This window comes from Acromyrmex echinatior, chromosome 16 (assembly GCF_024713525.1).
Source record: "Acromyrmex echinatior isolate Ae372 chromosome 16, ASM2471352v2, whole genome shotgun sequence".
NCBI classification, from domain to species: domain Eukaryota; kingdom Metazoa; phylum Arthropoda; class Insecta; order Hymenoptera; family Formicidae; genus Acromyrmex; species Acromyrmex echinatior.
Window position 1 is genome coordinate 8156526 of NC_141867.1, and position 14909 is coordinate 8171434.

Sequence of the window (14909 nt, forward strand, 5' to 3'; positions counted from 1 at the left end):
CGTATTTGAATAAAAAATAAACGTCGGTAAGTTGGGCCGCTACTATGATCCAACGAATTAATGCGCTAGTGTACTATGTGAATATTATGTTATCGTAATATATTATTATAAAAATTAAGAGATTTTAATTTAAAAAATTATAAATTTAATAATATAATTGTACTAAGTAGATGTTACATATTGAAATATATTATTTTTGTTATATTTAATATATTTTATTATATTTAAAATTACTATTATGTGTATTAAGTCTTTTGTACTTGCTGTTTATTTCCATTATGTTACATATTGTATATTATTATTTTTATTATATTTAATATAGAGATGATAAGATGAAATAGATATTAAAAAATTGAAATCAATATATTTTCACTTATAATATCAATAAACACCAATGCATAACTTTGTTGTATAAAGGCTGAAGAAAGATAATTATAATACAGACTGGGCACAAAAAATATAAATGTACTACTCAAAAGGTCTCCGTCTTCTTTCAAAATCACTAAAAGAACGATCGATGAAGGAAAAGAAAAATTCTTAGCGAATTGTTTGAAGATTGAATTTAGATTGGTTTTGTACCGCTCTGAGAGATAGTGATTTTTATGATAGTAATAAGATAGAATTTAACGTATGTCTTTCAAATCCTCTATTCTTGGATCAATTATAGGTGTCAGAGCTCTCCTAATTGACAAAGATTCGAAAATCATTATAGAAGCTGACATCCTTGACATCCAGTACTTCCTATGGAGAAAGAATTGCAGTTGTGTACCAACAAACTATAGAAATTGAGATTTCTTTTTTGTATACGTATATATATATATATATATATATATATATGTATGTATATATATATATACACATAATTGTTATAAAAATAAGTTTCTAAATTTTGTACAGATCTTGACAAGTATTAAAATTGTTAACTTTTTTCAGATCTAATCTTTTATATTTCTCGCAACAGATTATAATATAAATCAATTTATCAAAAATTATTTTGTATATAATTGGGTAAAATATAAAACAACATATATTTTATTGGTATAAAATAAAGACAATATAAGTATTTACAACCTAAGTACTATTACGTAAAAATTTTTTTGTTTGTAACTTTGATTTTTATTTTGGAAGCAACTCCAGAATTATAAGCTAGATTATAAACAAATTAATAAATTTTCCCGCTATCTACATAATTTATGAACATCATCAACTTATAACAGTAACTTAATTTACAGATCATAAAGAATTGAAGATTGTTTTGAAATATTAAGGATGATATATGCTGGTTTTTAAACAATATATCAGTTATTGAGATATGCAATTCCATAATGAGATGAAAACGTTATAACTATTCTATCTAATAATTTCGATTAATTTGATAGATCTTTGTAAGCATTGTCAAAAGAGAAATTATATTCATATATATCTTGCATTTCCTGAATAATAGATTTCAAAATATTGGCACAAATATAAGACTATAAATAAAAACATAAAAGTAAACATAAAAGTAAACACCAGCAACTAAATATAAAACAGCATTTAGCAGTCATTCAGTGATTCTGTGAATAACTATGACATTTTAAATTAATGAAAAAAGAGAAAGAATCGGTTAACGAATCAACTTAACTTTCATAACATACTGCAAATTCTCAATTTCCCAAAACTACGACATATACGATTGCAATATATTTTTCTGCATTGTAATTTATGTATATTTCTCTTTTAATAACGTCACTAAAAATAAATAAATCACCAAAAATAAATCTACAAAACATTTGGAATTCTTAAATAGTTTATTAGTTTTATTTTATCAAAATGTTTTTATTTCATTCTTCAGCACGTATTATGATCATTCCCTTAATGTGACTCGCAAAGTGATAGGCTTCCATAGAATCCATCTAGGATTCGAAGTATTAAAAAAAATGACGTTTATGAGCTTTTCATTGTATATCAACGTCAAAGAAAGGAAATCTGTCCTATCCCTTGCACGTAAGTTCTCGAGAATATTTGTCTCATGTCTCTATTTGTGAAAATTGTCTTAAATTTCGGTTACTGCTTGTTCTTTTTTTTCTTTTTCGATGAACGATGTTTCCTCTCCTACTGCTGAATTCATATGAAGATTTCGGTAGCGATATCGATACCATAGGAAAGGGAAATGATGAGGACTGTCGAGAATCTGTCACGTGTATAATAATATGTACGTTCAATCGATGTACTGTGCAAGCCAACGGAAGCCTTCCCCATATCCCTGCCGCTTCAGAACTGAGCACATAAATAGTTCCAGCGGACGGCCGGGTATTTCGCTGCGAGCAATTTTACCCTACAAATTTTCGATTACATTTCTTAATGAGAAGCCGATAAAAATTTTATCATTCTAATACTTATACTAGTTCTTATACTAATACAGAGAATTACTATTTCGATTTATATGGAAATACCTTTCCTGTTGTTTGTCCATACAGATTAAAGAAGTTTCTGAGTTCATCTTCAGAAGCCGCGGATGGTTTGTCAATTTTATTGCCTAGCACGAGAACCGGACATGCGCTAAGTTGCTCGTCAGTTAACAATGCATCTAACTCGGCTTTTGATTCTGGTAATCTTGTTCTGTCACTTGCGTCGACGAGAAACACTATCGCGTCAACAGCTGGGAAATAATCCTTCCATACGCGACGTGCTGTAGAGATACAATTTGCAACAGTATGAGCAATTATTCTACAATAGAATAAAATGGAACATAAGATATACATTTTTCTTGCATACCTTGAGTATGACCCCCAAGATCAAAAGTTGTAAATCTCATATTTCCGATAGACAATTCTTCAGATGCTAGAACAAGCATCATTAATAACTCAGTGAAATGTTGATTTTCATTATTTGTTGCAGTAATAAAGATATATAGTTTATACAAAGTATAATTACTTGGATGTAATGTAGGTACATGTTGAGCTAAACGATCATCCTTGAGCATATGAAGCAATGTAGTTTTACCTGCGTTATCCAAACCTAGGAAGAGAAGCTTGCCACTCTTCTTCCATAGTCCTAAAACCAACAAGATCAACCATATAACAAATTTGTTGAGAAACAGAATATTTATATGAATTTACGCTGCTAATAAGAAATGTTACATGGAATGAAATAAATTAATATTGAAATTTCCATAAATTATAAAATGTCTACCTACTTTGTCAGATAACAAATATGATAAGTGCACATATTTAACAAATATTATCCTCTTAAAAATAATTCAGAGTAAAAGAGCTTATACAATTATTATAAGAGTTTTACAATTGTTTTTTCAATGAAATTATTTAAATATTGTATTTCAGATAATTGTTTTAGTAACAGAATCTTCTCAGTAACATTATATTTATAATTTCTAAATACTCTAAGTATTAACATGACAGTGGATGCATTCAGAAAGCAACTTTACAAGCGTTGTAAGATTCCTTAATATATGATTGTACTTCTTGATCTTCAATTCCTCGCTGGATCTAAATGCATAAACCAATCATATTAAACAATTTTACAACAGTAAAGCTGCTTCTTCTGCTGAAGGCAATTTATTACAATTATAATATCTATAACAAGATTGAAGCTTGGTAAAAACAGTGATTAGGAGACAATAAACTTACTATCTACTTGCATTAATGCAATTAATGGGAGAAAAAGAGTTCTACCCACCGAGATAATTCAGCACTCCAGCGAACCAATCCCAAATAAACATATTTATAGCTGCGATTATGTGACGTCGACTGTGCTGTGTATGAGTTAACTAACGAATGACTCTGCAACAATAGCAAAGCAAATTAACGAGAGATCACAATCTAGCAACGTGACTCGATCGACTGACTGTTTAAATCCGACCTCGCAACCTTGAACTCTCTAATAGGAAGCGAGATGCGAGGTCGACATTGTCGTTGTCGTCATCGAGCTCATCGCACGCATTCGCGTATCCCGGCAATCCGATTCCTCTCGGCTGCACTTCTCTCCACCTTCCTGGAGAACCTCATGTTCTTCGCTGACAATCTAATAAGACAAATATTTAATTTTACTTGCGACAAGTGTAGAAAAGTGCAGACAAGGCGGAATGGAATGGAACTGCGATGTGGAATCTATGACGACTTGCTATTCTTCTCTCTCTCTCTCTCCCTCTCTCTCCTTTTCGCCATATGATTGACGAGCGATTAATTATTCCAAGACAACGGCTCACCAGATCTCCGTCTATCTCTTTCTCTCTCACTCTCTTGTTTATTGACAATAGACGATTATTAGTTCCTCGATGTCTTTCTTTTTCTTTTTCTCTCTCTCTCTCTCTCTCTCTCTCTCTCTCTCTCTCTCGCAAAATCAACGAGAAAACGCGAGATTGATAGCCAATCTTTTGGAGAATCGCGCACGTTACGTTAAAAAGTAACAGCCGAAGGCTTGTTACTCGTAGGTGACGTATGTTTCACGTACTCACTATGAAAAAAAACGTATGGAGGCCGCGGGAACGGAGAAAAGTGCTTTTCCTCCCATAGAAAGAGCAGCCCGACCACAGAGCCTCGTTGGCTGGCAGTTGGCACTGGGTGACGTCTACTTCCGTTCGCCATATTGGGCGAAATAATCGCTGCATCATAGGCGCGAGATTTTAAACATTTCCACGTATTTTTTGGTATTTATTGTATTTAATTCTCATATATTTCCAAATTATTTTACAGCTGCAAAACAAAACCGTGTTTTTTTTCTTTTACAAAACAATTACAAATTGCATTTAATCTGAAAAAGAAAATTTTCTTTGAAGAATAAAGATAAAAAAATGAGTTATATTGGGTTGTATGTCTTTTAAACATGTTTAAATTAATGGAAAAGGAATGTTGTGAGATAAACATGTTCAATATACATTTCTGCATATCTTTACTTGATTTATTAATAAACGCATTGAATATTATTTGTGTCTACACATGTGTCAGATTTTACCGAAATAAATGCTTATGCATGTTCTTCACGAGAATGTCAATTATCCTATGCCAGAGATGTGTTTATATTGTTTACGTCATGAAGCTTTGTTGAAAAAATAATTTTTATCTCTTATCTCGTGTTTTCCAATTTTATCTGTAGAGGAACTAAGAAGTTATAGTGGTTAGTGTTATAGTTAGAAAAGTAGTGTTATCAAATTCCAAACAAGGTTATTATAATATTTACAAGGGAAACATCAAGTTCTATTTCCGTCGATTTGATTGAATTTTATATGTATAATAGCTCAGTTCTCCAACTATTCGTGTTAAAATTATCCTATCTCTCAAGCAGAAAAATACGTTATAAAAATTTACATGTTCGGAATGTGCTGATCAGTAAGAACGAGGCAAATAAGCGGTGCGACGTAGTCAATAAAGGTTGACTACAATGCAAAATCTCGGGTTTGAATTTCATTTTTACAAATTTTTTTACATGCAACCTATTGTGTATGTATATTTTTTAATATTTGATCTAAAAAATTAATGTTTAATAATCTTTAAACATTATTTTCAGGTTAAATATAAAAAAATACACATTCATAATGCAGATGAGAAACTTTTTTTTAAATAAGACTTTTTAAAATAAGATTCCCCTCCCTCTCTCCGCACGTTATATCAGACGCCTTTACTGAAGTTGCGCTCCGATATTCACTACCAGTGCTGGAAATCTATAATGCACATAACATATACTATAGAACATATAACTATAGAATTGCAATATTAGCAGTGAATATCGAAATATAGCCTGATTATGCCACGCTATTATTTAGTTCATTATAAACACGTAAATTTTTAATGTTTCTCGCGAATACTTGAGAAGCTCGTTGTATAATTTAAATACAAAGTTGGAGGACTGAACTATTCTCTTCTTCCCCCCCCCCTCTGTGTGTGTATGTGTGTGTGTGTGTGTGTGTGTGTGTGTGTGTGTGTGTGTGTGTGTGTGTGCGTGCGTGCGTGCGCGCGCGCGCGCGTGTAATTCAGTCTAATCAGAGGAAATAAAACTTGGTATTCCCATTGTTTGATACATATAACTGTTATATTACAAAAAATTATCGGCTAACAATATCTAACATTTCTTTAAGCATAGTTTATTATATCTCTCATACTTTTCCTATAATTATTAAATTATCATTGTTTAATGCTAATTAAATTAAAGTACCATTATAGTTTATTATAAACGTCAATAATTTGCATTACCTTTGTGTTTCTCGTAATGTGTCAGTATTGATCTAAGGTCAAAAATTATAAAGACAGCATTACGAAATATTTACATCATGTAATTGAAAATATCTTCCAGAAAGAAAATTAGTTACATATTAAATATACGATTTCGGATTGTAAGTAATAAACATTGCAGTTTATAGTTTAAATCAAGACTTGTTGATTATTTGCAGATGCGAATTTACCTGCAGTATTACTGAAACTCTTTTCATCTTACTCGCATTGATACTCGATTACAAATAAATTGCTATTTGCCTACTGCGTATCTTGACTGGTTTTATCTCTATTAACGGACGAAGCAGACGGAATTGCATTCAATTTCATGTTGGATGATAGAAGATACGTTTTGGCTGCGGAATTCTCAGCAATGACATAACTAGTCTGAAAAATATAAATACTTCAAAATCATAGTAAAACATGATTTATTCGCAATATAATTTAAAATTAAAATTCAGCTTTGAAGCGTCTAGAGCATAATAGTGTAAGTTTAAAAATATGAAATTCTATTAGAGGTCAATAAAATGTGAATTATTAACAAATATATAATATCAGATGAGACAGTATTTCTTATCTATATATTCAAATTTCTTTATATCGCAAATATTTTTAATTTTTATTAAAAAGAAAATTAAACGAGCAAGGAAAGTTTTCGAAATTAGAATAACATAGTATTTTCAAGCTATTTTCTGTTTGGACTGCTAGGATTTATACTAATTCACTCTAGATTTTTCAAGTTCAAAATAATGTGATTAATATTTAATACGAGTCATTACCTGTTGTGAACTCAAATTTGCATTTGAACTGACAATAGTAGCATATGCAGATTGCTGAGAACATGTCCGCATGTGTATGGGCCAATGTGACTCTTGACACGGATAATTACAGTAAGCAGTGTTCCAGCAACAATAAAACATTGCTTCCTGTCCACATTTGGCACACCATTGTTTCTTCTTAGTCTCCTCGATACATCGATTCTTTTCATCTTCGATCTTTTTACGAACTTCCTCAATCAATCGCAATTTCTCCGCTTCCATACTCGCGCGCATCTCACGTTGAGTACGATCTGGAATTTATAATGTTTCCTGAAGTATTCTTATGTTAATGGTAACTGTTAAATAATGTTTTTTGCAATAAAGAAAAAATAGATATACCGGCGTTGTGTTTCAATTCAGTTAGCTGTTGTTGATGTTGCCACTTCATATGCTCGATCTGCTTTCGTAGAAAAAGTATGGTCGCCTGATAATTGTCAGTGGTACCGTTTTCGTCGTTAATACTGTTCTGGGCTGCCTCCTTGTACGCCTCTTCCATTAAATAGCCCATTTTTCTCGCAAGTTCATGTGCATCATGATGCAAACGTGCGCTGATTGGTCCGGCCTCTGGAGGTGTCACTTGATATGTGGATGGTGTTTCTTGGCCAATCGGAGAAATCTCCATAATTCCATCTGCATTCGACGAATGTTGAATATTTTTGGAATTAGATTTAGGGAAACTCTTCTTAGCTTTTTGAGAATTAAGGTGTCCCTCATTGTTGCCTTGATTAAGGTCGATCGTTGATGCGACCTGTTTCGCGGGTTCAGTAGGTTTTCCATTGGGAACCACGAGGAGCAACACAGATTTATCCGTTATAGGAACAACTGGATTCGTCGATGTAATGGTATGAGTAACACTTGCATTCGATGCAGACGATAAAGTTATATCGATTTCAGGCATGTTTTTTACACTCAATGGATCATTCAACAGTGATATTCTAGGAACGCCTTTGTTTGAATTCGACAATTTCTCATCTTCTTTGCTCGCGGATAGAGACATCAATTCTTTCTCTGCATTTAGTTTATCAACAATACTTGTTTTCAGCTTGAACGCTTTGTTATTTCTTGTATACTTTGTTATTACCTTCGGGTTGTCTATTTGTGAGAATGTCACTTTAGGATTAATAATATTTTTCAAAAGGGATTTCTTCTGCACTACTGTATCAGTAACTGGATAAATTGCAGGCTTAGGCAAAATTTTTATAAATGATTTCACTTCATTTTTCGATTTCTGTGAATTATTCTCATTTGAGATACTAGCATTAGAATTTATGCTATTACTTAAGGTACTAACATTAGGACTTGTGCTACTATTTGAAATACTAACATTAAAATTTATATTATTGTTTGAGATATTAGCATTAGAACTTAGGCTATTATTTGAAATACTAGCATTAGGATTTATGCTATTATTTTCGGCATCAGTTTCTGTATGCACAATGTTTAATCGAGAAGTTGATGTCTTCGCATTACTTGATTTTCCATTTTTTACCGTTTTGTTTTGAGCAACTTCTTGAGAGTTTGACTTTACATTTTTTTGATCTGCTTTCTTATTCAATTTATTACTATCATTTAAATCAGTTTGCGAGCTTGAAGTATCCTTAACATCAGTATTTAATTTTTGTACTTTTGGCGATGTTGCTTCGTTCTCCTTTTCACAAGCATCACTTGATGGGTCAATATCTATTTCACTAATGTTAGTCAATTCATCACTCTGTGATTTACCTTTAAAAGAACTTTGTCTTTTTTGTGGCGGTTTTTTCTTTTGAGATGTGGGAACTTTGGGATTGGGAAGATGGTTCTTAGGTTCGAGGGGATTATAATTCGGTAGCATCAGTCGTATCTGCAATGGATTGTTCGGATCGTACTGAATTTTGGATGGAGCAAATTTGAACTGGCCAAACATAAGCGCGAGTTTTCTACAATGTCGAGTAATTTCTTTTACGCACTCATCCATGTCGGATTTCCGTTTACGAGGAGATGGCGATGGTGGCTCTTCAGAGTACAAGAAAAGGTCCTTCGGAGACACCCAGGCGCGGTCGTGTTCACCGAAGAAACGCACATCTACGTATCCTTGAGAATTCGTGCGAGGCATTGCTTTTGCCGGCCAAAACGGAAAACCCTTTAATTTGGCCCACACAAGTGGATGAGGTCGACGGCAGGGCTCAATAAACCACGAAGGTTGATGCCTTGGCAAATTTCGACTATGTGCATAGCAATCGGGACATGCATCAATTTCTGAGATTTCTTGACGTGCTACTTTGATGATTTGCTTCGCTGCGTTTGTCAGTTTCGACGTATCTGCATAAACTCCACCGCCTATAGATATAAACAAAAGATAAGCTTATTTATCAATTGACTTTAATGTTCACGATTTAGAAATCATGAATTAAAGCACAGCAAATTCACATACACGTATTGAACACAATACAGTTATGTTGAATCCATTTTGCATCGGCCATAAACGCATCGGTACTGCCATAAAGTTTAGCCCGCACATTCGATTCCAAAAGGCTCAAGTCCATAGGCTTGATAACATATTCTAGGTAGTTCGGTACTTCTACGAGATCCACCGGTTTGCAAAATGGCTCAGACTATATCAAGAATAAAAATCAATCAAAAATACATTAAATAAATAAATTATAAGGCAATAAACACTTAATAAAAAATAGCACTTAATAAAAAATATACATACACCGGGATAGTCGCGTAATTTTTCAACCACATGCTTGAGCAACATGCACAATTGATCGACTGATAATTGCGCCATGGCTACGGAACGCGTCTCGGCGTTTTCTGCTTTCAAAATGGTCGCACATTCCCCACATATCCACTTATCCAAAGATGATGGCATGCCTCCTATACATTTACGATGATACGAACGAGGACAGGCGGTACAGTAGGCATCAATATTCTCCTTGTGACATCGCCAACAAAATCGATCGTAGCCAGTCTTCATAAATTTCTTTCTCTTACCTCTCGTGCCACTTTCCTCTGTCGAAGAATTAGAAGATTCCACCATCGTCGATTTGCTGAAAATATCAATATCCTTCTTTTTATATGTACATAATGTATTTATAAATTTTCTATAAAGATATAATACACAATACTAACTTTAAAGTTCTTCGTTTTCGTTTTAAAGTTTCTTCTTTTTTTACAGAATTTTTGCTATCTACGCTTTTAACTTCCTTTTCTTTATTTGTAGTTTGAGATTCTACAAGAGAGTCTATATTTTGTGTCTCTTGTTTCTTGTCCGTCTTAGTATCATCCTGCTTATCAATTACCAATGATTTTAAATCCTTGGTAGTTTCACTTTTTATATCATCAGAATCATTTTTCTCCACGCTTGTACAATCAGCAGTTGTATCTAATGTTAAACTCTTTTCTTTTTTATCAGTAACTGTTTCATTCAGCTCATCATGCCGATCAACTGGCGGTGAAGCAGTTGATTTTACCTCGTTCGTTGTTAACTCTATTGTCGTGTTTACTTTGTCTGCGATGGGCGATTTTCTCGAACCTTCGCTGCTCTCGTGGGACGCCATTTTGGTCATCACCTTCGACTGAAAACATCTAATTGGTTTACTGAAAAAACGTATCCCTTAAGATCACAGCACACATTTTGCAAAGTAAAAGAATCAACTAATTAAAGTTCCTCTTTTTTGAAAAATACAAGGAAAAAAACGATTCTGATTGGTTGATTCTCTTATATACTATGTGTTATGCATTATGCAATGCAAGTGTGTACTGTGCTGTGGCTTTTAGATATGCCATTGTATAGATCCATATGTATGTATATGCTGCTTTTCTTTTAGGAGATTAGTATTCAGTCTTCTCCTTCTTTTTTCTCATTAGACCTTTGGCCTATGTTATGCTTCTTTCATACAGCTTGTGATGTACACATTGATTATTCAATTGCTACAAGCATATGGGACCAACAGTTTTAATATCGGTTCCAAACAGCAGATTTTTCGAAAGATGTTTCTGTAGGTAAGAATACTTGGGAGATTGCCGACTTTTTTCAAGAGATAGGAGCGTAAATATTTTGGTTCCTAGAATCGTATCTAGAACCTTTGGCATGATAGACTAGTATCTGCCATGCTATGCTTGTACTGGGGTATTCATGGGGGTATTCATAGTCGGTTCTTATATTTAAGATCATCTTAAATACAGACTTAAGCATTAATCACAGAGCACATCAGCATCTTAAGACATTATTTATAATCTTATGATAAGAACAGACTATGAATACTGACCACAGTCGACACAAATGTTCTATTTTTTTTTTTGGCATTCAAAAATAAACTGGTTCAGTCCGTTCTTATTTTAAAACCATCTTGAGACGGCTCTGTGATATTTGTAATATGACTCATGATATCTGTTGAAATATCATGACTGTATTTAAGATAATCTTAAGCCAGTGGCACACAGTGCTGCTAGAAGCAGGTCTTGCTAGTTGGATTAAAGTAATGCCAATGCCAACATCGCAGTCAATACAATCTAAGAAGCAAGAATCTAAATCAACTAGTAATTCTGAAAGAAACTAGCATCATATCATAGCTATCAGTTTTAAATATAAGAATTTTAAATATAAGACTGTAGTCGGTATTCATTCGGTATTCAATTGATTATTAAATATAAGACAATATTCTTAAATATAAGAATCAATTATAAATACTGGACGCAGAATAATATTTGCATTAACTGTCTCCTAAAAGAAAAGCAGTCATAATCTATTTACATAATTATTACATTATAAAATTTAGTATAAAATTTATATGGAGAATACTTTATATTTAATAAAAAATGAAATTTTTCACAATAAGGACGAAAAGGACCAAAATCAGTGGTGTTCACTTAATTTATGGCTTATTAATATAAATAGAATTTACAAATTTTCTGAAAAATAATGATTCATCATAACTTTGAATAATTCAATAAAGTCAAATTGGAGCAGGCCAATAAAAAGTATTAATGATGAGATAAATTTTAAAGAATATGTATTACACATATTTTACAATAAGCCATTAGTAATAAATCAGAAGTCAGAAGATAGAAATTGACCAATCATAGTCAATTATTCTTCTTACATTTGACTGTGATTGGTCAATTTTTATTTTCTGACTTCCGATTTATTATTAATGACTTATTGTAGAATGTAAATACATTAGTTTAACATCTAACTTTGATCATGGCACTTCTCGTATTTAGGTAATATTATTTTTATGTCTGCGAGATTACCTATAAGGATAAAAACTGCTGCATACTAGTAACAATTCGAGGGTCCAAGTGGCTGCTTCTAGGATCTGGATAGATTCTCCCAGTAATTTGCTACAAGACATTAGTATTCTCGATGTGATTATTATTGAAGAAAGCACTGCTAAAGTGCACGCGAGCATATTCAAGATGTTGAACTTAAATAGGTCCTTTACCTTGTAGAAAGATTCCAGGATGATGCTTTTGTATTCCTAATTACACTTAATCACCTTCAAAAAATGGACCGCGAGCCACCAATGCGGCCTAGCAGATCGCTAACGTTAGTAAATGTAGCGTCACAATGTCAATCAAATTATTTACTGACTCAACTTTATTCGATTCAGTTCGATTCTACACCAGAAAGCTTGCTTTCCTCTTCGTGGAATGCCAGCCTTGCTTGCTATCGGTGGCGCCACCAATCGACGGTGTCCCTCACGGAGCTCCACGGATACCATCTCGGTCAATCGTGGTCACGTGACACTCGATACCATCTCGAATAATAGTGGTCACGTGACACTTCGTTGCGCCGCTATCTTCCATCCTGTTTCTATTTTCACCGGTTGTCCTTGTTAATGGAGAAAACAGCTGTCAATCGTTTTCCACAGCGATCCACAATTTTACTGTGGCAACTCGCGATTCCTTCGCGGCAATGGAGCTATGAGCATAAGAAATGAATATTTCAATTAGATTTGTTCTGATCACAAAGACGTGTGAAAATAAAATAACAGATAAAATGAAGTTACAGATATAATATTACATCAACACACAAGGTCTGTTTGTGATGTTTTACACTCAGCATCTTCGCTTTCTCTTCTCAATGCTTGAATACATATTTATTTCATTTTAAGTTAAAACAATATTGAGGATTTCAAGCAACAGACCTACCTTCTACAATAAGCCGTTACTCAAGCTTTAAGTTTTAAGCAATAAGAAATTGACTAGTCACAATCGAATGTGAGAAGAATAATCGATTATGATTGATCAATTTCTTTATAGGCTTACTTAAAGCTTAGATAATTAGTTGCTTTCCATTTATACTAATTCTCAGATAATTCTTACTTGTGATATCATAACTCAGTTGAATGAACATTTCTTTTGCATTCTGAGAAGACGAGTGAGACTCGACTGACTTTTTATCTATAATCTGTACAAGATTGAGACCATATGTTTTAGTAAATTTCATAAATTCACTTGAAAAATGAGATGAATCCTAATAGCAAAGCCTATAAAAACAGATTTTGAGTAGAGTCTGCTATCAATTTTTTATTGCAGAAAAGTAACTGTACACAAAGTTTATACAATCAGACAATGTTAGTAAACTGCTGTCAAAAATATAACAAAGCCTGCTGACATGCTATGTCAGTAAATTGATGACAGGAACCAAACAGTCTGCTGCATAACCTGACAGCAGATTGGCAGCAGAAAATTGAGCAAGATCTGTCATTTTCATATATGAAATGCATCATGAGACTTGCTTCTCGTAAGAAGAAAAACGTTAGGAGTATAAGATTATAAGAATTGATGTGTAAATCAAATAGGCAAATTTCCTAGAGTTTCCCAACTTTTTCAAAGTGTGCTTTCTGAATCTCTGAATATTTTTTGGACTATTTTATAACTTTCTCATGTGTATTTTAAAATATGAAGCTAATCAATAATATTTTAGCAATAAAATTGTATTGATTGTTTCCTGTTTTCACATTAGTATACATAAATATATATTTATGTATAATTATATATAACTGTTTATATATATGTATATAAAATTTCTTATAAAAAACCAGTTATTTTAATGAAAATGACAGATTTTGCTTTCTGCTGCTAATCTGCTGTCAGGTTATGTCAACAGACTCTGCTCGATTTTTTTCAGCAATCTACTGTCAAAACATCAGCAGGCTTTGTCGACAAATCCATAGCTAAATGCGAACACAGGTGGTTATGATTTTGTAGTAAAAATTTGAGTTTGCTGTCAATTTGCGCGGAAATTGCTAACATTTTGCTATTAGGGAATCTGTGTTGTCATGTGATAACTTTTTACTAAGTTAACCAAGTTACGTCATTGATCAGAGTATGAAATACTCGGCTCACTTCAGACTCAGTCTCACTTGTGTGTAAATGGAAAGCAGCTGATGACTTAAGAAACTGTAGAAAGCCTAGAACAAAACGTCATTAATAGCGGTAAAGAGTGAAGCTAAACGTTGTTGAAAGGACACAATGTAGAACAATTTAAAAGTACGTACTACTCGCCTTCTTCTTCTAGGAAGCAACAATAATTCAAATGTGACACTGTCATCCCGTGATACAGCTTCCTCAGAGATGTCCTAGATTTCCTCTGATTTCGTGACAATGTTCTCGCCGTTTGCTCGCGCATAAATCAAAGAATTGATCATGGAATCAAGTTGCCTCGATATCGTAATTGCGAGGCATTTCTCTCATTTCATCAGTTAGATATGGATATGACCGTCAGATATCAAAATCCCATCGCCGAACCATCACTGTACTTTTATCATCTCGTCATTGTCTTAATCATCTGTGTCATTCAATAGGTTATGTGATTACGGTCACGTGGTTCTCGATATAACCTCTTTCTCTCTCTCTCTCTCTCTCTCGTTCTCTCTCTCCATTTGTGTTATCGGGA

General features: G+C 33.2%; 2 protein-coding genes across 18 annotated transcripts; both read right to left on the reverse strand.

Moving 5' to 3' along the window:
• Window positions 1-1771: 1771 nt before the first annotated feature.
• On the reverse strand, window positions 1772-4590 carry Sar1 (Secretion-associated Ras-related 1). 3 transcript variants are annotated; one of them, XM_011052528.2, is made up of 6 exons: window positions 4457-4590; window positions 3679-3782; window positions 2917-3036; window positions 2758-2823; window positions 2436-2671; window positions 1772-2317 (listed from the first exon to the last, which is right to left on the reverse strand). In XM_011052528.2, exons 2-6 carry the CDS (start codon window positions 3719-3721, stop codon window positions 2201-2203), a joined length of 582 nt encoding a protein of 193 aa, XP_011050830.1. In that variant the 5' UTR covers window positions 3722-3782; window positions 4457-4590; the 3' UTR covers window positions 1772-2200. The 3 variants fall into 3 exon arrangements, with proteins under 3 accessions (XP_011050830.1, XP_011050831.1, XP_011050828.1); XM_011052529.2 differs by having other exon boundaries at window positions 4453-4584; XM_011052526.2 differs by having other exon boundaries at window positions 4208-4548.
• Window positions 4282-14845, reverse strand: Zmynd8 (Zinc finger MYND-type containing 8). 15 transcript variants are annotated; one of them, XR_015547761.1, is made up of 12 exons: window positions 14512-14845; window positions 13032-14424; window positions 12451-12929; window positions 12260-12349; window positions 10136-10581; window positions 9717-10053; window positions 9435-9615; window positions 7364-9340; window positions 6986-7275; window positions 6398-6593; window positions 6189-6220; window positions 4874-5099 (listed from the first exon to the last, which is right to left on the reverse strand). XR_015547761.1 is itself a non-coding variant. In XM_087414584.1 (11 exons), the coding sequence occupies exons 6-11, from the start codon at window positions 10570-10572 to the stop codon at window positions 6468-6470; spliced, it is 3348 nt and encodes a 1115-aa protein (XP_087270710.1). In that variant the 5' UTR covers window positions 10573-10581; window positions 12260-12349; window positions 12451-12929; window positions 13032-13094; window positions 13160-14424; window positions 14512-14845; the 3' UTR covers window positions 4874-6467. The 15 variants fall into 15 exon arrangements, 9 of the variants coding, with proteins under 9 accessions (XP_087270710.1, XP_087270711.1, XP_087270715.1 ...); XR_015547757.1 differs by lacking the exons at window positions 4874-5099; window positions 6189-6220 and adding an exon at window positions 4282-4694; XR_015547756.1 differs by lacking the exons at window positions 4874-5099; window positions 6189-6220 and adding an exon at window positions 4282-4752.
• Between the last annotated feature and the right edge of the window lie 64 nt (window positions 14846-14909).